The following is a 24,798-nucleotide window of genomic DNA, read 5'->3' on the forward strand; positions in this document are numbered from 1 at the left end:
CAGGGGGGCAGATGAAAGTGGTAGGGGGAAGGCAGAGACAGATGTATTTGGAAAAATTAATTAATTTAAGAAAATCTATATGTACAATCTAAGGAGTTTTAGAAGAAAATAGAACTAATATTTTTCATGACCTGACGTAAAATATGCAACCCGAGAAGCTATAAAGTAAATATTGACAATATGACTATATTAAACATTTAACTATATAATATGTATAAAAAAGTTAAATTACAAGGAATAGAATAGAAAAGTAATTGCAACACATCTAAAACATGGTTAGTAGGATCTTAGGGGCTTTTTTTGTTTTGTTTTTTTAGGAAAATAAGTTCTACAACCTTTAATCAATAAATGGATAAAAAATACCAAGAAGTCATTTAAAGCTATTTTAAAACATAACAGAAATGGGAAAGAAATATACTAAAACAGTTTTAGTTTCAACAGATACTAAAGGAACATTTGAAATAACACATCATTGTCACAATCAGATTAATGAGTATGAAAAATGTTGGTAATATCAAGTATTGGCAACTCAGAAAGGAATTGGGTATTCATAGGAACTTTTTCTTCATCTTAAAGCAATCCCTTTAGAATATTTTGCAGTGCTGGTTTGGTGGAGGTGTATTCTTTTAGCCTTCTTTTGTCTGGGAAACTCCTTATTTTGCCTTCCATTTTAATTGAGAGCCTTTCTGGATAGAGCAGTCTTGGTTGCAGGCCTTTGCTTTTCATGACTTGGAATATTTCTTGCCACTCCCTTCTGGTTTGCAGTGTTTCTGTTGAGAAGTCAGCTGCTAGTCATATTGGGGCTCCCTTATATGTTTCTACCTCTTTCTCTCTTGCTTGCTTTAGGATTCTCTGTTTGTCTTTCATACTTGCTGTTTTAATGATGCTGTGTCTTGGAGTGTGCCTCAGTGGGTTCCTCTTGAATGGGACCCTCTGTATTCCCTGGACTTGTGTGACTATTTCTCTCCTCCAATTAGGCAAGTTTTTCATCATTACTTTTTCAAACAGGTTCTCTATGCCTTCCTCATCCTCTTCTCCTTCTGGTATCTCTATTATACGGATATTATTACGTTTCAGGTTGTCCTGCATTTCCCTTAACGCCTGTTCATTCTTTTTGAGTCTTTTTTCATTTTCTTGCTCTTTCTGGGAGCTTTTTTCTACCTTGTCCTTCAGCTCACTGATTTGGTCCTCAGCTTCATCTAGCCTGCTTTTGATTCCTTCTACTGTGTCCTTCAATTCAGAAATTGTATTTTTCATTTCCTCTTGTCTCTATTGATAGTTTCTATGTTCTTTTTCTGCTGATATAGTTTGCAGTAAGTTTCTCGTAGTTTCCCTGTAGTTTTTGGGAATTCTCTCTGAGCTCATTGAGCTCCCTGAGCTTCCTTAGAACCGTTATTTGGAACTCAGTATCTGATAGTTTACTTGCCTCTATTTCATTTAGTTCTCTTTGTGGGGATTCCTCCTTTCCCTTCGAGTGGGGCATATTTCTTTGTCTTCCCATTATTTGTGAGACTCTTCTCTTTTGCTACTGCTTCTTAAGTTGATCTGTGTTTATTTCCTGACTTTGTGGTGTAAACCTCTATGGTTGGAGACCGCTGTTTTTACTTTCTGGATGCCTCTGATGATGTCAGATTTTACCCTGTCTGACCTTAGGCAGTCTGTTTAAGACTTCCAGAACTCTACTGTTTGTGGCTGTCTCCTTCAGCTGTTAATCTATTCACTCTGCACTCAGCAGGGTTCCTTAGACAGCTCAGGGCAGGGAAGTGTCCCTCCTGAGGGGGGGGGGGTTATTGGGTCCTTTCATGCTGCTGCCATGTGAGGGATGATTCCACACTGAGATCCTGCCGTTTACTCTCTCCATTTTCTCCTCAAAGCCTGTGTCCCCAGTCTCTCCTCAAGTGTCACCAGACCTCTCTGCACCCCCTTTAGCAAGGAATCTACTGTCTGTGGCTACCACTCTGCACTCAGCAGGCAGCTTAGATAGCACTGGGTGGGGTGGAATCCCTCCTGGGAGTGGGGCTGTTGGGTCCTTTGATGTTGGTGCCGCTCAAGGGGTGTGGTCTGCCTGAGGAAGATGGCTGCTGCCACATGGGGGATGAATCAGCACCGAGATCCCACTGGCTACTCTCTCAGTTCTCTCCCCAAGACCTCCTTCCCCAGTCTCTCCTCAGGCATCTCTAGCCCACTCTGCCCCACGCTTTGCCGGAGACCAAAGTAAGTGGCTGCAAATAAAAATTTTGCGTTGGCCCTTTAGAAGGCTCTTTGTGTCTTCAGCCACCTGTCTCTGGCAGAGAGCAACCCTGCCATTTTTCACAGGTGGCTGTTTTCTGTGTACTTTTTGGGCTCTGGTGCTGTGGGCTAGAGATCCCCTCTTTTGGTTTAGACCCCACTCTTCTCAGGGGGATCCTACTGGCCATTTCAATATCATTATGGTGCTGCTGCCCGTGGGCACCCCGCCTGCCTTCTCAGGTATGTACCGCACTCCTTACCAGTTAGATTGCACTAAAGCCGATTCTTCTGTCTCCGAGATTACAAGGCTCCCCTCTTGCTATTGTTCAGTTATTTGTTCCAGGTGATTTCTCCACAATTTAGTTGTAATTCCAGGTTGGTCCTGGAAGTGGTTCGGTGTGACTTGCACTTACTCCTCCGTCATCTTGATCTCTCCAGAACTTATATTTTTCTTATTAAATTTATTCCTAAGTTTTTTGAGTTTTGAACATCCCTTAAGATATCATTGTAAAATTTTTACAGTAAACTTAAAACAATTGTTACCAGTATTTCCCTTAGAATATTGGTATAATGAAGTGTTTTAATTAATTTAATGTTCTGTTTAATTGCCAAGTTACTGATTACCAATTAAAATAAGATAAAAACATAAATGTACAATTATTTTAATTTAATGAGGATTTAAGGATCTTTAAAGCTGTCATCAAATTTATCTGAGAATGGCACACTGGTTGTTTGAGTTCTATATAAACAGAATTTATTGAATGGCTTTCTCTTTTTGTGTTTCTTCTTTTGTCCTAAGGTTGCTACAGTTGTAAGTATGAGACAAGGAGACTACCAATTAGATGGATATGTTAAAGAATATTCTCTTATGGACAAACTGCAGCCTAAAAAGTATGTTCAATGTACATTCATTTTAGTATTTGAAGTTCAATACATTTCTGAAAGTAATTTTAGCATCACTGATAAAATGTCATTCTCACATCAGTGTTTCTAACCCATTGTTCTTAGAGTGCTTTTTAAATTCATAATTTGTCTTAACTGTTAATGAAATGGATACTCCAGTTCCTAAGGAAGCAGTATTAGTTTCCACTCTTCATTTAACATAGATGAATGAGAACCCAATGTGTGCGTTATACAAGTCGTCATATGAATTATTTTTGATAGTAAAAATCAGAATAGAAGGTTATAACTATTATGTTTGTGTTGGTACTTAAAATAATGTACTTGACCTTTTTCAGGATAAAGAATTGTTCTCAGGACTTTAAAAAGACTGTTGATCAGCTAACTATTGGTTTAGAACATTCACCATCCACACACAGGACTGTTTTGACTTCATCAGCAGTAATGGCGGTATGAAAAATGTTACTTGTGAAATAAGACAAAGCCAGACATTTTCACTTTGTCTCTGGTAGCTTAGCTTTCCTCTCTTCTCAAGTTTTATTTAATTATAGGTTCTTTTGGAAGCTTAAAGGTAAGGGGTAAATCTACACTTCTTACTGAAAGCTCTTGTTTTATTCTAAACTACGCTTGGACAATTCTCTTCTTCTAAGGCTGCTCATTCTACCTTAGACAACTCTTAGCATTCTTGATATTTACCTGTATGTAGCTTCCCTTTGAACCTAATTGTATTCAGGATTTAGGAAACTTGTATAAAGTATACATTTCTAAATTCTGAATGTGATTTTAATGGCATCCAAAAGGCCTGATGGCATTTGTTATTGATGATGGTGATGATGATATTGGAAGACTCAATTTTACCTATTATTACACTTGATAACTTTAAATAGTGTATTTTTTAAATTTAAGCTTAGAAAAAGAACAAACTCTAAATGCTATTGAATGAAATATTAATTCTTTTTGTTAAGATCTTGAGTGAGCTGGGGGAAGAAATAGAGCCCTCAATCTTGCTATCTTTTACTACAAGTTTAAATGTTAACATAACCAAATTATAAGGTTTTTTCCCTTAAACTGTTCATTTTTACATGTGCACACGTATGCCATGATACATTTTTCAAAATAGTTTTAAGTTTCAAAATGATCACAGAACATCATCTTAGTTTTTTCAAAAAGTTATCTAAAATTATCTGGAATGCTATAACCAAAACTGTAAAAGGTGAATTGTTTTTAATCTCTGGGTAAGTAGGATTAACAGTGTTATTTTTCTTGCTTGTTTTCAGATTTCTGTAGTGGGTCTTCGTTGCTTTTGTAGTGTGGTGTTTTTGTGACTAATACAGTGTATCTAAATACCTATTTTTGTATTTGTATGTGGTCCCCCTTTCCTTTTTTAGGAGACTAAAACTGCAGAAGAGATTGATGAAGCACTGAAAACTGCAGGCAATAATTTTGAACAATTAAGTATTGCTGTAAAAGTAAGTATTTTAATGATTAATTCTATCATGAATTATGGCATGGTCTCCTTAAATGTGAATATTTGGATATACTATCACTGAAGTTAAAGTTTAGCACTGAGTTATTAAGCATAATAATCTAATGACGGAGAAACATGCAGAAGAATGGGAAACTCCCCTGGCCTGCTAGGGTTGGTTTTGTAGCATTGTGCTAGCAGCCCACTTACACAGAAGTTCTAACAAGGAGCCATGATTTCTTGTGTCAGATCATTGCAGATCATCTAACATTGCTCATTACTTGCCTGTATATTCTTTCCCAAAGAGTTTCTCTTCCTTACCCATCTCCCAAAAAGGAGGCTCACTCATTTGGTGACAAAGAATAAGCAACAGCAAATTTATAGCCAGGGCAATTAGAAGGTTATAGCTGATATGGGAGTTAAGGCTTCAATGCACAAATTTGAGATGGGGAGCACAATTCAACCCATAACAGTCTTGCCCTCTGCTCCACCTCCTCAGATGCCTTCTCAGATGCAAAATACCTTTACCCCATTCCAACTTAGTTTTAATCTATTCCAACATCAGTTCTAAGTCCAAAATCTCATTCTCATTTAAATATCTTCTTATCAGGTATGGGTTGAGACTCAGGGGCCAAATTCCTATTTGACAGTGAATCTGTGAAACTAGGTCATAATTTGTTTTCTTCTAAAATACATTGATTGGGCAGGCATAGGTTAGGCATTCCCATTCCAAAAGGGAAAAATTGAAAGGAAAAAGAGAGTCACAGTTTTAAAGGAATAATTCTTTGTTTAAAAATGCAGTATGTGGCCGTGGCTGGTGTGGCTCAGTGGATTGAGCACTGGCCTGTGAACCAAAGGGTCACTGGTGTGATTCCCAGTCAGGGCACATGCCTGGGTTGCAGGCCAGGTGCCCAGTAGGGGGCACACAAGAGGCAACCATACATTGATGTTTCTCTCCCTCTCTTCCTCCCTCCCTTCCCCTCTCTCTAAAAATAAATGAATATTTTTGTTTTTAAAGAAGAATTAGGTTGATTTTTAAAAAAATGCAGCATGTGGCCCCTGAGTGGTGTGGCTTGGTGCGTTAGGCATTGTTTCTCAAATTGAAAGTCACCAGTTTGATTTCTGGTCAGGGTACATCCCTGGGTTGTGGGCCAGGTCCCTGGTTTAGGACTTGCAAGAGGCAGCCGATTTATAATTCTGTCACAACATCAATGTTTCTTTTCCTATCTTTCTCCTTCCCTTACTCTTTCTCTAAAAATAAATAAATAAAATCTTTTAAAAAATTAAAATGTTTTAAAAAATACTTGGATTAAACATGCTAAATTTAAGGAATGGTGCCAGAGAGAAACTCAGCTATTTAAAATGACTTGTTTCCTGTAATGACCAAAAGGGATAAGAAAGATGTTTAGAATACCTAGTGGATTCTCTAGGCCTTTTTGCTAGTTTATCAGTATACAGTGCCAATGAAGATGACAAATACCAGGATTTGAAGTTGAACCATGTGACTGGGGGTATTCCGTTTTTATCATCTGATATTCTCCTGTTATTTTGAAAAATCCAAAAGTACCTTTTATTTTCAAAATTATGTTAAACAGTACAATTTCTACCAAATTACAAATACCAAATTAGGTTTTTGTATTATGTTCTTCCCAGGTGCTTGAACACATACACAATCAAACAGAAGAGGAGACAGTCAGTCTTTTAGAGGATCTAGAGAAACAATTTGATCAACTTCTTACTTCTCTTGATTCCAGGTAATAACTTAAAAGTACAGACTCAATGTGAAGTTTTAACATTAACTTATTGTTTTATTTATTTGTATAGATCGAAGTATGAGTAAATTTTAAACAAGTTTGAAAGATAGTAGGTGGTCTCTATAAACTGATTATTACAACTTCAAAATGAAGAACAGTTTGCTCATTCTTTAAATTATTTGGGCTATTTGTCTTCTGGCCCCAAAGCTAACTGTTAAAATAGCAAGCTTCTTTCTTAAAGCAGCACAAAAAATCATTTGCAAGATCTGAATCTGTGTTGTGGAATTCAGCTTACATGAGAAAATGCAAACATTTTCTTTGACATAATCCATCATTTTTTTCGTGTGTTTATTTGCAACAGAGCAAATAATGCCCTAATATTTTCTAATATTCACTTGTAAATAAATATACTGTTATATATCCATCACTTTTTAAAAAACTCTTTGATTTATGTGATCATCAATAATCTAATTCACATTTTATATTTGAAGAAACAGGATCATAAAATAGTGTGCAAAAATATAAATTAGTAATGGTACTTGTCCTTTTGACTCTGCCTTTTAAAAAAAATCTCATTAGGATACCTAGAACATAGGCTGAGTATACTTTCAGTGAATCAGTTGATATTCTTTATTTTTCCATGTTGTTGCTATCTCACATCTCATCTTTAATTATAACATTTAAGTGATAGGCCATGTGCATGCATTTATTTACAGATTTTTATAGTGGTAAAATACATAACAAAATTTGCCTTTTAAAAATATCTTTATTTTTAGAGAGGAGAAATGAGGGAGAGAGGAAGAGAAACATCAATGTGTGGTTGCCTCTCGTGCACCCCCTATTGGGGGACCCGGCCCACAACCCAGGCATGTACCCTGACTGGGAATCGAACCAGTGACCCTTTGGTTCCCAGGCCAGCTCTCAATCCACTGAGCCACACTAGCCAGGGCCAAAGTTTACCATTTTAACCATTTTGAGTATATAGTTTAATGGTGTAGGATAATTTTATGTTTAAATCTCTGAGGAAATATCAAATTTTTCTGCTTTGGCTACACATTTTACATTTCCACAAGCAGTGTACACAGTTCCAGTTTCTCCGTATCCTCACCAGCAGAGTTATTTGCTATTTTTTTAAATCATGTTCTGATGGGTATAAAATTGTATCTCACTGTGATTTTAATACGCATTTTCCTAATGACAGTTATGTTATCTTTTCATTTGCTTATTTATTGGTCATTTGTGTACTTTTTGGAGAAATGTTTTAAAATTTTTTATTATTTTTATTAACATCTCCCTTCCCTTTGGAAGCCATCAGCTCATCAGCTTGTTCTCTGTATCTATGAACCTGTTTTGTTTATTCATTTATTTTGTTTTTGATTATTATTATTATCCTCACCTGAGGACTCTTCTTATTGCTTTGCAAATTTTCAAGGGTTACAGAACCTTCTTATTAATTCAGTGGGATAGGTTCCATTGATTTTTAGATAAAGAGGAAATGAGGGAGGGAGAGGGGAGAGAGAAAGAGAAGCACTGATGCATGAGAGAAACATCAATTGGTTCCCTTCTTGTATGTGCCCCAACCAGGGATGGAACTTGCCCAGGAATTGAATTCTCAATCTTTGGTCTAAAGGACAATGCTCCAAACAACTGAGTTACACTGGTCAGGGCTATTTTGCTTTTTTAGATTTTACATATAAATGAGATCATATGTTTTTGCCTTTCTCTGACTCACTTCACTTAACATAATACATCTCGGTGTATCCGTGTTGTCACAAATGGCAAGATTTCATTCTTTTTATGGCTGAATAATATTTTATTCACACACACACATCTTTTTTCATTCATCTATCAGTGGACATCTAGATTGTTTCCGTATCTTGGTTATTGCTTGTAATGCTGCAGTGAACATAGAAGTGCATATATATTTTCAAATTAAGTGTTTTGGGGGTTTATTTTTTTTGATAAATACCCAGAAATGGAATTCCTAGATCATATGGCAGCTCTATGTTAATCTCTGAGGAATCTCCATACTGTTTTCCACTTTGGGTGCTCTGATTTACAAGCACATCAACAGTGTACAAGAGTTCCCTTTTCTCTACATCCTCACCAGCACGTCTTGTTTGTTAATTTATTGTTGATAGCCATCCTGACATGTATGAGGTGATACTTCGTGGTGGTTTTAATTTTGATCTTCCTGATGGCTAGTGATGTTGAGCATCCTTTCATATGTTTATGAGCCATCTCTATGTCCTCCTTGGAGAAGTATCTGTTCAGGTCCTCTGTCCATTTTTTAATTAGGATGGGTTTTTTTTTTGCGGGGGGGCGGTGTTAAGTTGTTTGAGTGCCCATTTTTGAGTTGGATCATTTATTATGTTGTTGACTGCAGGAGTCCTTTATATATGATATTAATCTTTTATAAGATATATCATTTTCAGATATTTTTCTGTTTTATGAATTGCATTCTTATTCTTCTGATTACGTTATTTGATCCACAAAAGTTGCTGATAAAAGTTCCATTTATTTCTTCTTTTGTTGCCTATGCTTTTGATGTCATAGCCAAGAATCATTTCCAGATCTAATATGAAGGTTTTCCCTTATGTTTTCTACTAAGAGTACTGTAGTTGTCGTTTTAGCTCTTACATTTAGGTCTTTGATTCATTTTGAGTCAATTTATGCAAGTGGTGTAAGGGGAGGGCCCAACTTCACTTTCTTCCATGTAGATATCCAGTTTTCCCAGCACCATTTGTTGAAGAGATGGCCTTTTCTCCACTGAATGGTTGTGGCATGTTAGAACTCAGTTGACCATATAGGTGAAGGCTTATTTCCAGGCTCTCTATTTTATTCTATGCCAGTAACATACTGTTTTGAATATTGTAGTTTTGTGGGGTTGGTCAAAAAGTCTGTTCAGTTTTTTTTCCCTAAACAAAAGACACATTTTTCATTTTCATAAATAACTTTATTGATTTGGGTATTTTGACTTAGGTCTGCTCTCTCCCCTGTGGTAGAATGTTAATCTCAATTAATGTCTTATTTGATTGTTATGGACTTCAGCTGGTCTACCTGACCATGGAGAATCATCCAGTGAGAAATCTCCAGCACGAAACGTCACAAACCACTTTTGACACATTCGATCAGTCACAGCACCTTCTCTATACCCTGCACAAATCTTTTTGTGTCTCAGTTGCATTTTTACCTTTCTTGAAATAATAAAGCATAATATGCTGAAAATGTTGCCTATTTCTTCCATCTTCAATATTAAAGTGGCTACACAAAAATTCACCAATTATAAATATTTTTATTTTTTTATGAAAACCAGAAATTTATTTCTCACAATTCTGGAGGCTGGCAAGTCTGAGATCAAGGCACCAGCAGATGTGGTGCCTGGTGAGGCCTATACCTGGTTTATAGACAGCCATCCTCTCACAGTGCCCTCATATGGTGGAGGGGAGGGTAAGGGAGCTTTCTGGGATCCCATTCATGAGGGCTCCACTCTCCTGACTTAATCATCCCCACCTCCTAATACCATCACATTGGGAGTTAGGATTTCCTTTTTTAAAAAAAATTATACTTTACTGATTATGCTATTACAGTTGTCCTGATTTTTCCCCCTTTGTTCCCCCTCCACCCAGCACCCCCTACTCCCTCAGTCAATCTCCCCACCATTGTTCATGTCCATGGGTCATGTGTATAAGTTCTTTGGCTACTCCATTACCTATACTGTACATCCCCATGGCTGTTCTTGTAACTACCTATTTGTACTTCTTAATCCCCTCACCTCTTCCCCCCTTCTCCCCCTCCCATCTGGCAACCATCTGGTAACTTCTTTTCTCTTGTTACTTTTAAGATTTTCTCTTTATTTTTAACATTTGGCCTTTTAATTATGATGTGTCTTAGAGTAGGCCTCTTTGCATCCATCATAATTGGGACTCTCTCTGCTTCCTGGACTTGCATGTCTATTTCCTTCACCAAATTAGGGAAGTTTTCTTTCATTGTTTGTTCAAACAGATTTCCAATTTCTTGTTCTTTCTCTTCTATCGGCACCCCTCTGATCAAATGTTGGACCTCTTGGAGTTGTGCCAGAGGCTGTTTATACCATCCTTATTTTTTTAGATTCTGTTTTCTTCTTGTTGTGCTTGGTTGTTTACAGCTTCCTTATATTCCAGATCGTTGATTTGATTCTCAGCTTCATCTACTCTACTGTTGTTTCCAATAAATTGTTCTTTATTTCAGTTACTATATCCTTCATTTCTAACTGGGTCTTTTCTATGCTCCTGAGGTCCTCACTAAGTTCCTTGAGCATCCTTGTAACCATTGTTTTGAACTCTGCATCTGATAGATTGCTTATCTCCATTTCATTTAGCTCTTTTTCTGGAGTTTTGATCTGTTCTTCCATTTGGGCCATGTTTCTTTGTCTCCTCATTTTGGCAGCCTCCCTATGTTCGTTTCTATGTATTAGAGCTGCTTTAACTCCATGTCTTGGTGGTGTGGCCTAATATAGTAGGTGTCCTGTAGGGTCCAGTGGCACAGCCTCCCCTATTGCCCAAGCTAGGGACTTGAGGTGCACTCTTCATGTGGGCTGAGTACAGCTTCCTTTTGTAGTTGAGCCTTGGTCGCTGTTGGCAGATCAATGGGAGGGATTTACCCAGGCCATCAGTTTCAAGACTGGCTGTGACAACTGATGACCAACCTCTGCCCTCTGTGGAGGATCAGCTGTGGAGGGGATGGATGGTGGTGCTCTGACTGGTCTGTAGCTGTGCACTGGGTGTGCTGGCCCTGGGGTTTCCCAGGTAGTGCAGGACAAGGTCAGCCCCCACCTGTGTTTTGCCTGGGGCACCCTTTCAGAATTATAAAACAATCTGAGATAGTTGTTACTTGTGTTGGGTTTAGAGATTCCCAGATAAAGCCGAGTGGTGTCTCTAATCTGACTGTGGCTAGGGCTCACTGAAGCCAAATGTTGCTTATTTGATAGGATTTAGGAGCCAAGACCAGCCATTCTTTTGGGAAAGCAGCCTGGGTGGGGCAGAGCCTTGGGGATCTCCAAGGCATATCATATAGTGTCAGCCAGGTTGATGGAGTCTCAGCTATGACACCAATGGCCTCTGCTCACCCTGATGCCAGACCCTTCTATTTCTTTCTGGTGCCTTTCAAGTGCTACCCTGGTGCTGGAGCTCAGAGGGAGTGAGCCTGAGTAGGTGAGTCTGTGTGTGGGTTCTTTAAGAGGAACTGCATGGGGCTCCAGCAGTTTCTTCCACCAACTCAGTCCTTGCTGGATTTTGCAGCCAAAAGTTGTGGAGATTTATCTTCCTGAAGCGGGAATCCTGTGCTGGGGGTCCTGGTATGGTGCTGGGACTCCTTGCTCCCAAGATAGCCCTTCTGCATTTTTATCCACCACAGGTGGGTGAGGGACCAGCCTGTTTGGCACCTGTGCTCCTCCTGCCAGTCTGGATGGATGTGGTTTCTTTTAATTCCATAGCTGTCAATCTTTTGTTCAGCTCGATTTTATAGTTGTCCAACCTCTGTTCAGCTCGATTTCTGACATTCCTGAGTGATGGTGGTTCTGTATTTTAGTTGTAATTTTGATGTGGCTGTGCAAAGAGGTAAGCCATGTTTGCCTACACCGCCATCTTAACTGGTGAAAGGCAGTAAGTTGTTTTTTTTTTTTTTTAATACATGCTGATATGGAAGCAGTGACAATACAGTCTAACAATATCGTTTCAAGTGAGGTTAAAACTAAGCACTAGAGCACTAGAGCCATCTATGGAGAAAAACCAAATGAACTTTTGGACCAACCAAATAGAAAGTCTTTTTATTGTTTATTTAATTATAGTTCCAGTTTTTCCTCCTCTGCCCCCCTCACTTTCACAATCAGCCCACTCCTCACTTTCTCAGTCAATCCCCACTCTATTGTCCATGTCCATGTGTCATCATACATAATGTTTTGAGTAATCACTTCCCCTTCCTTCCACCATTTTCTCTCCCACCTCCTACTTATAGCTGTCACTCTGTTACAGTTTCCATGTCTCCAGTTGTATTTTGCTCATTACTTTATTTTATTCATTAGATTACAGTTATAAATGAGATCATATGGTGTTTGTCTTTCACTCACTAGCTTATTTCACTTAGCATAATAGTGTTCACTTATATCCATGCTGTCACAAAAGGTAGGAAATTCCTTCTTTTTTTCTTCTGCATAGTAATCCATTGCACTAAATGTGCCACCAATTTTTTATTTTTTTATTTTATTGAATTTTTATTTTTTAAAATTTATAAATCATGTTTATTTTATTACAGTTGTCTCAATTTTTCCCTCTTTACCCCACTCCACCCATCCCACCCCACCCCCTACTCCCACAGTCAATTCCCACTCTGTTGTCCATGTCCATGGGTCATTCATACATGTTCTTTGTCTAGTCCCTTCCCCTTCTTTCTACCATTGTCCTCTTTCCCCCTCCTCTCTGGTCACTTTCAGTCTGCTCCATGTTTCCGTGACTGTGGTTTATTTTGTTCACTAGTTTATTTTGTTGAATAGAGTCCACTTATAGGTGAGATCATATGGTAGTTGTCTTTCATCAACTGGCTTATTTCACTTAGCTTAATATCCTCCACTTCCATCCATATTGTCAGAAAAGGTAGGAGTTCCATCTCTCTCTCTTTCATTCTTTCTTAAATGCTGATACACTTTATTTTTTTTAAATATCAAAGTTAATTATAAAATACTAAAAAAATTTTAAACTATTATAAAGTCTCAGCAGTTAAACCAACATGACACCAGCACAGAAATAATCAAGTAAATCAATGAAATATAATGAGCATTCTAGAGACAAATGTATATATCTGTCTAACAATATAATATATGATTGTTGATATTTCAAATTAATGGGGAAAATAAGGCTTATTTAACCAATAAGGTGCATGGACCACTATTACTTGAAATAAAACAAATATAGAGCTCTATTTCACACATTATACAAGAAATATTCAGGTGAGTTAAAAATCAATATGTAAGAAAACCCTATAGACTCCACCAAAAAACTATTCAACCTAATACGTGAATTTGGCAAAACAGCGGGATACAAAGTCAATATTCAGAAATCAAAGGCATTTTTGTACACCAGTAATGAAATAGAAGAAGAAATCAGAAAAAAATCAGAAAAACTTTTTGATATCTTCTCTATCTCATTATTGACCCATTCATTGTTTAATAGTGTACTGTGCAGTCTCCATGAGTTTGCAAGTTTTTGAAGTTTCTCTTTGAGGTTGATTTCCAGTTTCAAGGCCTTGTGGTCTGAGAAAAAGCTTGGTATTATTTCAGTTTTCCTGAATTTGCTGAGGCTTGCTTTGTGTCCTATCATGTGGTCTATCTTTCAAAAACTGCCATGAGCATTTGAAAAGAATGTGTATTTTTCTTCTTTGAGATGTAAGGTTCTATATATGTCAGTTAAGTCTATTTGATTCAGGGTGTCGTTCAGCTGCACAATATCCTTATTGATGCTTTGTTTGGAAGATCTGTCCATTTTTGACAGTGGGGTGTTGAAATCCCCTACTATCAGTGTGTTGCTCTCTATATCTTTTTTGAAGTCGTCCAAGATTTTCCGTATATATTTGGGTACCCTTATGTTGGGTGCATAAGTTTACAATGTTTGTTTTCTTGATAGATTCTTCCTTTAAGTGTTATAAAGTGCCCCTCTGGGTCTCCTTTTATGTCCTTTTTTTTTGAAATCTACTTTGTCTGATACAAGGATGGCAACCCTGGTCTTTTTCTCATGCCCGTTTGCTTGGAATATTTTTTTCCATCCCTTTACTTTCAATCTGTGTAGGTCTTTTCAAAAGAGGTCTTTTGTTCTGAGGTGGGTCTCTTGTAGGCAGCATATATGTGGGTCATGTTTTCTTATCCATTCAGCTATCCTGTGTCTTTTGATTGGGGCATTTACTCCATTTACATTGAGAGTTATTACTGATAGAAACCTATTCATTTTTTCTCTTTGTACCTGTGTTTTTCTCTTTCTCACTCTTTTCCTTCATCTTCTTAAACCAGTCCCTTGAGCATATCTTGGAGTGCTGGTTTGGTAGGGAGGTATTCTTTTAGCCTTCTTTTGTCTGGGAAACTCTGTATTTCCCCTTTTGTTTTTAATGAGAACCTTGCTGGGTAGAGCAGCCTTGGTTGTAGGCCCTTGCTTTTCATGACTTGGAATATCTGTTGCCATTCCCTTGTGGCTTGTAGTATTTCTGTTGAGAAGTCAGCTCCTAGCTGTATCGGGGGCCCCTTGTATGTTACTGTCTCCTTCTCCCTTGCTGCCTTGAGAAGATTCTCTTTGTCTTTGATAGTTGCCATTTTAATGATGATGTGTCTTGGAGGGGACCTCCTTGAGTCTCTGTTGAGTGGGGTCCTCTGTGCCTCCTGGATCCATGAGAGCCTTTCTCTCCTCAAATTAGGGAAATTTTCCATCATTACTTTTTCGAGGAGGTTCTCTATCCCTTGCTCCTCCTCTTCTCCTTCTGGTATCCCTATTATACGGATATTATTGCGTTTCAGTTTGTCCTGCATTTTCCTAAATGCCTCTTCATTCTTTTTGAGTCTTTTTTCCATTTCTTGTTCTTTCTGGGAGCTTTTTTCTACCTTATTCTCCATCTCACTGATTCGATCCTCGGCTTCATCCAGCCTGCTTTGGATTCCTTCTACTGTGTTCTTCAATTCAGAAATGGTATTCTTCATATCCTCTTGTGTCTTCTTGATAGTTTCTATGTCCTTTTCCAGGCTGATATAGTTTGCTGTAAGATCCTGAGAGTTTCTCTGCAGTTTCTCATAGTTATCTTTGAGCTGGTTGAGCTCATTGAGGTTCCTTAGAACCATTGTTTTGAATTCAGTATCTGATAGTTCCCTTGCCTCTATTTCATTTAACTCTCTCTTTGGGGAGTCCCCTTTTCCACTCATTTGGGGGGGAACTTCTTTTTCTTTTCATTTTTGTGCGAGTCTGTTAAGTAATTTACTTATTTATTTATTTTTGCTTTTTCTTCAATTGGGCCATCTACCTTTCCTGACTTTGTGGATTAAACTTCTATGGTAGTAGGCAGGTCTGTTTGTTTGTTTGTTTGTTTGTTTGTTTGTTTTATTTATTTCCTTTTCTTTCTGGGCCTGCCTCTGATGATGTCATTCGTTGACCCTATATGGACTTGGGTCGTTTGTTTGAGCCTTCCAGGAGTCTACTGTCTGTGTCTGACTCCTGCTTTGGGCAGCTGTGTGACCCCTTCGGCCAGGGATCCACTATTTCTGTAGATCCCTCTGCACTCTCCTGCCGGCTCCTTGTTCGCACTCCCCGGCCCAGCAGGATCCCCTGCCAGCCTGGGCTTGTGCGTGCTTGCCCCAGCCCAGGGGGCTTCTTTGCGACTTCGCGTACTCGTCTGGCCCCCCAGGCCGACGGGCACCCCGGCACTCGTCTGTTTAGGGTCTTTTATTATGTGCTTTCCTCACTTTTGGCTCTTTGGATGCATTGCTTGCCCTCGCCAAATGGAGACTATGGAAATGGGAGGAAGTCAGCTCCAGGAGTCTCTGGTTAATCCTGTCTCCAGTCTCATCCAGGAACTCTGGGTAGCTCTGTGACCCCTTCGGCCCAGGATCCACTATTTCTGTGGCCTGCTCTGCACTCGTAGCCCGCCCGGGTCGATTTACACCTTCGCTCACTGATCTGTGCACTCCCTCGCAGGCCCCATCGGTGCCAACCTGTGGGAGGCCTTGCCAGCCCACACTAGCCCTTGCCAGCCCGCGTGGGTCCACACACACACTTGCCAACCCTCGCCAGCTACTTGGCGCAAGTGTGTGCACCTGCACTGGGTGGCTTTGGGCTCTCTATTGTGTGCTTTTTGGCTTTTGGCTCTTTGGGGGTGTGTCCTTTTCCTGCACAATGGAGACTAGGGAAAGGAGAAGGAGTCGGGACTCCCCAGTTCCTCCTCCCGTTCTTTCCCCATTACCTCCGTTTCCAGTCTCTCCTCAGGGGTCTCTGGGCAGTTCTGTGACCCCTTCGCCCAAGGATCCACCACCTGTGCAGAGTGAGTTTCAATCGCAGACAGTCTGGTTCGTGCATCCCTTTTCATTTTGATCATAATTTCTTTAGCCATGCAGAAGCTTTTTAATTTGATGTAGTCTCATTTGTTTATTTTTTCATTAGTTTTCTTTGCCCTAGGAGGTATATTGGCAAAAATATCACTGTGTCGGATATCTGAAATTTTACTGCCTGTTTTCTGCTAGGACTTTTATGGTATCACAACTTATAGTTAAGTGTTTTATCCTTTTTGAATTTATTCTGATGCATAAGTTGGTAGTCTAGTTTCATTCTTTCATGTACCAGTCCCGTTCTCCCAACACCATTTATTGAAGAGACTGTTTTTACTGCATTGTATGCTTATGGCCCCTTTTTCAAATATCAGTATAACGTAAAAACATGGGTTTATTTCTGGCTCTCTGTTCTTTTCCGTTGGTCTATATGTTTGTTCTCATGCCAATACCAGACTGTTTTTGTTGAAGTAGCTTTGTAGTATAGTTTGATATCAGGTATCGTGATTGTGATCCCTCCATCATTGTTCTTTTAATATTGCTGAGGCTATTTGGCTTCTTATTTGGTTCCATATAATATTTGAAATATTTGTTTTAGATCTGTAAAATATGCCATTGGTAATTTACTAAGAATCACATTGAATCTATGTGTCTTGGGGTAGTGTGGACATTTTATTGATGTTAATTTAGCCTGTCCATGAACATTTAATATGCTTCCATTTATTTGTATCTTCTTTAATTTCTTTCTTTAGTGTTCTGTAGTTTTCTGAGTATAAGTCTTTTACTTCCTAGTTAAATTTATTCCTAAGTACTTTATTTTTCTTGTTTCTATAGTAAATGGTATTTTTTTCTTAGTTTCTCTATTAGTACATTGTTGGTATACAATAGTGTCATTGATATCTGAATATTGACTTTGTATCCCACTATTTTGCCACATTCACTTACTAGTTTGAGTAATTTTTTGGTGGAGACTATAGGGTTTTCTATGTACATTATCATGTCATCTATAAATAATGACTGTTTTACTTCCTCCTTTCCGATTTGGATGCCTTTTATTTTATTTTATTTTATTTTTTTTTGTCTAATTGCTGTGGCTAGAATTTCCAGTACTATGTTGAATAAGAATGATGAAAGCTATCACCCTTGTCTTCTTTCTGATCTTAAGGGAAATGCTTTTAATTTTTGCCCATTGTGTATGCTATTGGTAGTAGGTTTGTCATATATGGCCTTTATTATGTTGAGTTATGCTCCCTTTATTCCCACTTTGCTGAGTCTTTTTATCATAAATGTGTGCAGGATTTTATCAGATGTTTTTCCTGCATGTATTGTTATGATCATGTAATTTTTGCCTTTCATTTTGTTAATGTAATGTATCACATTTACTGATTTGTGAAATTGTACTATCCTTGCATTTCTGGAATAAATCCTACTTGATCATGATGTATGATCTTTGTAATATATTACTGGATCTGATTTGCTAGTATTTTGATCAGGATTTTAGCATCTATGTTCATTAGAGATACAGGCTTGTTGTTGTGCCTTTACCTGGTTTGGGGATTAGGAAAATACTGGCCTTGTAAAAAGAGTTTAAGAATCTTCCTCTTCTTGAATTTTTTGGAATAGTTTGAGAAGGATAGTTGTTAGTTCTTCCTTGAATGTTTGGTAAAATTTGTCTGTGAAGCATCCAGTATAGCGCTTTTATGTGCCAGGGTTGTTTTTTTTTTCATTACTGCTTACATTTTGCTAGTTATTGGCTTCTTCAGGCCTTCTGCTTCTTTTTGATTTCCTTTTGGAAGATTGCATATTTCTTCAAATTTATCCATTTCACCCAGGTTACCAAATTTCTTGGCATATAGTTGTTCATAGTGATTTCTTAACATCCTTTGTGTTTTTGTGGAATTGCTTATTCTCTTTTATTTCTGATTTTTTTATTGGGATCCTCTCTCTTTTTTTCTTGCTGAGTCTGGTTAAAGGTTTGTCGATTTTACGATTTTATGTTCAGAACCAGCTCCTGAAGTCATTGATCCTTTGAATTTTTTTAGTCTCTGTGTCATTTGATTCCACTCTAATCTTGATTATTTCCTAACTTCTGCTTGCTAGGGGTTTTGTTTGTTGTTCCTCTAGTTCTTTTAGATGTAGGGTTTGGTTGTTAATTCGAACTTCTCTCTCAGGTCTGCTTTTGCTGTGTCTTGTAGGTTTTGGATTGTTGAGTGTTCATTTTCATTTGCTTCTGTATACTTTTTGATTTCTTGATCTCATTGCTAAGCCATTCATTATTTAATAATCTGTTATTATGTCTCCATGTATTTGAATGTTTTTCCTTGAGGATGGTGTCTAGTTACAAGCCATTGTTATCCAAGAAGATGTGTGATGTGATTTCAGTTTTCTTGAATTTGTTGAAGCTTGTTTTATGTCCTACCATGTGGTCAGTCTTTGAAAATGATCCATGTGAGTTTGAAAAGAATGTATATTTTGCTTCTTTGGGGTGAAATGCTCTGTAAATATCCATTAATTCCATTTGATCTAGGGTGTCATTCAATGCCACAATATCCTTGTTGATTTTTGTTTGGAAGATTTATCCATTGTTGACAGTGGGGTGTTAAAATCACCTACAGTGATGGTATTGCTTTGATCTCTTTCTCGAAGTCCTCCTAGATTTTCTTCATGTATTTAGGTGCTCTTATGTTGGGCCCATATATGTTTACAAGGGTTATATCTTCTTTTTGGGTTGCTCCCATAAGTATTATGTAGTGACCTTCTTTTTCTCGTGTCATGGCCTTTGTTTTGAACTCTTTTTCATCTGATATAAGTATTGCTACCCCTCCTTTATTTTTTTCATGCTCCTTTACTTGGAATATTTTTCTCCATCCCTTCAATTTGCACCTTCTAGAACTTTTCTGAGGTGAGTCTCTTGAAGACCACATATATGCGGATCATGTTTTCTAATCCATTTGGCTATCCTATGTCTTTTGAATGGAGCATTCAATCCATTTACATTTAAGGTTATTATTGATAAGTACTTATGGATTGGCATTTTTTCCCTTTATACCTGTGTTCTGCTCTCTCTCTATTTCTTTTTCTTAAAGCAGTCCCTTTAGCATCTCTTGCAGTGCTGGTTTGGTGGAGTATTCTTTTAGCCTTTGTTTTGTCTGGGAAGCTCTTTATTTCACCTTCCACCTTAAATGAGACTCTTGCTGGATAGAGTAGTCTTGGTTGGTTTTTGCTTTTCATTACTTGGAATATTTCATGGCATTCCCTTCTGGTTTAAAGTGTTTCTGTTGAGAAATGATCTGATAGCTTATCAGAGCTCCCTTGTATGTTAGTAACTGTTTATTTCTTGCTGCCTTTTAGATTCTCTCTGTCTTTAAATGTTGCCATTTTCATTATGATGTCTTTTAGCGGCCCTCTTTGGGTTCATCTTGATTGAGACCCTCTGTGATTCCTGAACTTGCATGGCTTTTTTCCTCAACAAGTTAGGGAAGGAAGAATGCAAAACGTAGTAAGAAAAAGGTAGAGTATATGAGATTTTAAATTAAAAAATATAGTGAAACAATAGAAACAGAATTGAAGAAAAACAATAGCAGCAATATTAATGACAAATGAGCAAAGATTAATGAAGGTGAAATAAGAATAAGAATATTATAAGAAAGAGAAAAAGGATTATGAGATGTCTACAGTAAGAAAAATTGATTTTGAGAGGACAGAGGGTGGAGAAATAATGAGAGTAAGGAACAGATACCAGGCTAAGAATAGGAAGAAAATAAAATTTCAAACAAAAATAAGAAAGGGCTGGCAGAAGGTAAAATGGAGTAAGATAGGGGAAGAGTAAACTATGACATTTGAAAAGAGTGAACAAATAGGGATAAAATTGAAGACAACAACAACAACTGCAATATCAATGATAAACAAGCAAAGATTAATAATGGTGGAGACTTCTGGCCAAGATAGAGGTGTAGGTAGATATGCTTTCCTTCCTCACACAACCAAAGAAGGACAACAACAAATTTAAAAACAAAAAACATCCAGAACTGCCAGAAAATCAAACTGCATGGAAGTCCAACAATCAAGGAGTTAAAGAAGAAACATTTATCCAGACTGGTTAGAGTGATGGAGATGGGCAGCCAGGGAAGAGAGGATACACAATGAGACAGCAACTGGCATAATGGGCAGTCCCACATTCACATATGGATAAGCCAGAAGGAATGACAGACCACGCAACCCAGGGTTCCAGCATGGGAAACTAAAGCCTCAAAAATCCTGGCTATAAAAACCTCTAGGGTTTATGATGGCAGGAGAAACTTCTAGCTTCACAGGAGAGTTCATTGGAGAGACCCACAGGGTCCGTGAACATACATAAACCCACCCACTCGGGAATCAGCACCAAAAGGGCCCAAATTGCTTGTGGGTAGTTGGGGATGTAACTGAAAGTGGGGCAAGAGCTGAGGAAGTAGTATTGTTCCCTCTCTGACCCCTCCCCCAAATACAGCATCAAAATTTAGAGACAGGAGTTGCCCCACCCTGGCGAATACCTAAGGCTCCACCCATTACAACATTATAGGTGTGCCAAAACAAAAAAATATGGCCCAAATGAAAGAACAGATCAAAACTAAAAAAAAAAAAAGGAATAAGTACAAAGATACCTAACCTATCAGGTGCAGAGTTCAAACAACTGGTAATCAGGTTGCTCACAGAAATGGTTGAGTATGGTGAGTATGTACACAAAATGGACACAAAAGTGAAGGCTGTGCAAAGTGAAATAAAAATATACAGGGAACCAACAGTGAAGGGAAGGAAACCAGGACTCAAATCAATGATTTGGAACAGAAGGAAGAAATAAACATGCACCTGGAACAGCATGAAAAAACAAGAATTCAAAAAAAAAAAAAAAGGATTAGGAACCTCCAGGACACCATTATACATTCCAACATCCAAATCATAGGGGTGCCAGAAGGAGGAAAGGAAGACCAAGAAATTAAAAATTTATTTGAAAAAATAATGAAGGAAAACTTCCCCAGTCTGGGGAAGGAAATAGCCTTCCAGGAAGTCCAGGAAGCTCAGAGAGTCCCAAAGAAATTGGACCCAAGAAGGAACACAAGAAGACACATCATAATTAAAGTACCTAGGAGTAAAGATAGGGAGAGAATCTTAAAAGCAGCAAGAGAAAAGGAGACAGTTACCTACAAAGGTGTTCTCATAAGACTGGCTGCTGATTTCTCAAACCTTATAGGCAAGAAGGGGCTGGCAAGAAGTGTTCAAAGGCATGAAAGGCAAGTACGGATATCCAAGATTACTCTATCCATTTAAAGTAGTCTTGGAAGGTTACTCTATCATTCCATTTAGAATGGAAGGGCAGATAAAGTGCTTTCAGATAAGGTAAAGTTAAAGGAGTTCATCGTCACCAAGCCCATATTATATAAAATGTTAAAGGGACTTATCTAAGAAAAAGAAGGTCAAAACTATGTACAGTAAAATGATAACAAACTCAAACTACCAACAACAGAACCTAAAAGAAATAAAATAAGGAAACAACTAGAACAGGAACAGAATAACAGAAATGGAGATCACATGGAGGGTTATCAGGGAAGGGGTAGAGGAGAATGGGAAGAAAGGTCCAGGGAGTAATAAACATAATTGGTAGGCAGAAAATAGACAGGGAGATTAAGAATAGAATAGGAAATAGAGAAGCCAAAGAACTTACATGTACAAACTATGAACATGAACTCAGGAAGGAATACTGATGGGAGAGTGGGTGCAGGGTGGAGGTGGATAAAGGGGAGAAACAAATGGGACACCTGTAATAACAATATACTTAAAAAATAATGGAAAGAGATAAGAATATTCAAAAGGTAAAAGGAATGTGAGATAATAGAGGAAAGGATAATGATTATGAAAGGATAGAGGGAGGAGAAATAGTAATAGTAAGGAATATAAATAAGGAATAGAAATGGAGAAAATAAAATTTAAAATGAGAATAAGAAAGCAAAGGAAGTAGGCAAAATGGAGTAAGACAAGGGAAAAGTAAAATAATATTTGAAATAGTGAGGTAATAAGAATAAAATTGAAGGAAAAGAAAAAAATGTTAAAATCTATGCAGGAAGAAATATAATGCAAATGTTGAAAAAAGAATGAGGTGGAATTCATCTGGGCAGTTTGGTATTTGTGTGCTGTTTTCCTCTTCTGGGTCCAATTCTATTACTGTCAGATGGTGTCCCCATCTACCTCTAGGCAGCCTGTTCCAGGTTGCAAGTTGTCCACAGTCTATGGCAGTCTCCTTCAGGCTTGGTTGTGTCTGGGCTGGTCTTTTATTAACACAAGGCACAGGAGTGGGTCATCTAATGTCCCACAGCACTGCAGGTACCATCTCCACCTGCTTCTAGAGGAGGCTTCTGGTGTGATGTGAGGGTAGGACCCCTCAAGACTAGTGCTGTTTAGTCTTGAGGGAAGATTGTGGGTGTGTCCCCCTGCCCCAGTACCACATGTCTTGGTTTGTCCCCAATTATTTCTAGTACTGTATAGTTTTTGATGTATTAACTATTCATTTCATATGAGGTGCCAATCTGTGTAAGAAGCTCACCTCTTTCCTCCTTGTTACTGATGGGAGCTCTGTGTAACAGCTAAGGCTGAACAGGGCCCTGAATGCCCCTTGCTGCACCTATTTCTGATCTCTTTGCCTTGATGCCCTCGGTGGAATAGGGCCGGAATCAGTGTGGCTTCTCACCCTGAGAAAATTTCAGAAAGGGTCCCTTTGGTGTTTCTTTCTTTCTCTTGCGGAATGCACCCAGCAGGGTGTTCTTGAACCTGGCCTGACTGTTTTGCAGAGCTTCCCGGTTGGATGTGGTGCTTGCAATCCTCCAGAAGAATGCGGCTGGGCCTGCCCTTCCCTTTCCTGTGTTTTACTCTGGCGGGGGTGGGGCAGTGAGAGGGATTTGCCTGGCTGCAAAGAATTTCTGATGCTCCGCTCTTGCCCATCTAACTTGCCCTCTGCTTTTGTAAATGACACAGTCCCAAACTCCTAGTTCTGAGCGGCCCCTGGCTTGGTTGACTCACTGCTCAGTGTGTAGTTTCTTCATTGTGCAACTTTTCTGACTTCCTGCCCAGCTGGATTCAGTGGGAACGAACTGAGCTTTCAATCTGATCTCTGCTGGCAGAGCAGCTACACGTGGGCTCCCTTCCTAGCAACACTTCAGCTCTCCTTTCACAAAGTCTCTATGTGGCACCCACACTGCAGTACTGAGTCACTGTCCCCCCGACACTGTCTCCCCAAAAAGCAAAAAAGTTTCTCACTGTCACATATTGCTGCAGTCTGCCAGTACCTCTGACATAACCAGGTGCAGTCCCTGATCATTTTAGGAGATAGAGTCCCTGTCTGGCACTCTCCTGGTTGGTGCTGCAACTGTGGACGTGCCACTCACTGTGCGAGTTTAGCCTAGTTTTCCCAGATTCCATATATCCTCCCGAGTCACTGCCAATTAGGGTTGGGACTACTGCCATGGTAGATGAGGTCCCCCTGCCATGGTAGATGAGGAAATAATATGCTGCGATTTCTCACTGGTATCTCCACTGCTGCAGGCACCACACGCAGGGTAATTTTCCCTTCACCTTATAAAATATTACCAGATGCTGCAAAGCTTTGTCTTCAAAACTTCATATCAGCTAAGATTCCATTGATTGCTCAGGTTGCTTGTCAGAGAACAGCCAAAAATCCAAGTTGGGGGAAGAGCAAGTGAACTCAGTTTCCACCTACTCAGATGCTGTCTTCAGTCCCCTCAGGTCTCCCTCAGTAGAAAGTTTTGAAATCAGTATGCATGAGACCTCTACCTTCTTTCTTTTTCAAGATCATTTTGACATTTTGGAGTTCCTTGAGACTCCATATGACTTTTAGTATGGGTTTTCCTTTTCTAGATGAAATGTCACTGGTATTTTGATCATAATTTCATGTAATTATAAATTGCTTTGGGTGGTGTTGGCAATACTAACTCTTTAATCCATGAATATAGGTTGTGTTTCCATTTATTTTTGTTTTTAATTTCTTTCAGCAGCTTTTGTTTTTTTATTCTTTTTATTCAGAATATATATTTCTTTTAGTATTATTTATTTATTTTTATTGAAATATTATCCAGTTCTATTAAGAGATAATGAACATATCACCTTATAAGTTTAAGATGTACAGCATGTGGTATGATTTACATATATTGTGAAATGATTACCACAATAAGTTTAATTAACATTCATCACTCCATCATCTCATATAGATACCACAAAAAGAAAAGAAAAACATTTTTCTTTGTAATAGGAACTTTTATAAAATTTATCTTTTTATTTTCTTTCTTTAAATTTATAAATCATGTTTATTATTTTACAATTGTCTTTATTTTTATCCCTTTACCATCCTCCACCCATCC

At 38.4% G+C, this 24,798-nt stretch overlaps 1 protein-coding gene across 1 annotated transcript in view; it reads left to right on the plus strand.

Annotated features, from left to right (window-relative positions):
• Positions 1-24,798, plus strand: part of RNF17 (ring finger protein 17) — a 197,419-nt gene that overhangs the window by 16,964 nt on the left and 155,657 nt on the right. The window contains exons 4-7 of the mRNA XM_054577471.1: positions 3,029-3,120; positions 3,468-3,579; positions 4,518-4,598; positions 6,248-6,348. Of these exons, the coding sequence (XP_054433446.1) occupies positions 3,029-3,120; positions 3,468-3,579; positions 4,518-4,598; positions 6,248-6,348 (386 nt within the window). The remainder of the gene's footprint in view (positions 1-3,028; positions 3,121-3,467; positions 3,580-4,517; positions 4,599-6,247; positions 6,349-24,798) is intronic.

The sequence above is a fragment of the Pteronotus mesoamericanus genome, unplaced genomic scaffold (genome assembly GCF_021234165.1).
Source record: "Pteronotus mesoamericanus isolate MK-2021 breed Mesoamerican mustached bat unplaced genomic scaffold, CSHL_Meso_final contig_433, whole genome shotgun sequence".
Classification (NCBI taxonomy): domain Eukaryota; kingdom Metazoa; phylum Chordata; class Mammalia; order Chiroptera; family Mormoopidae; genus Pteronotus; species Pteronotus mesoamericanus.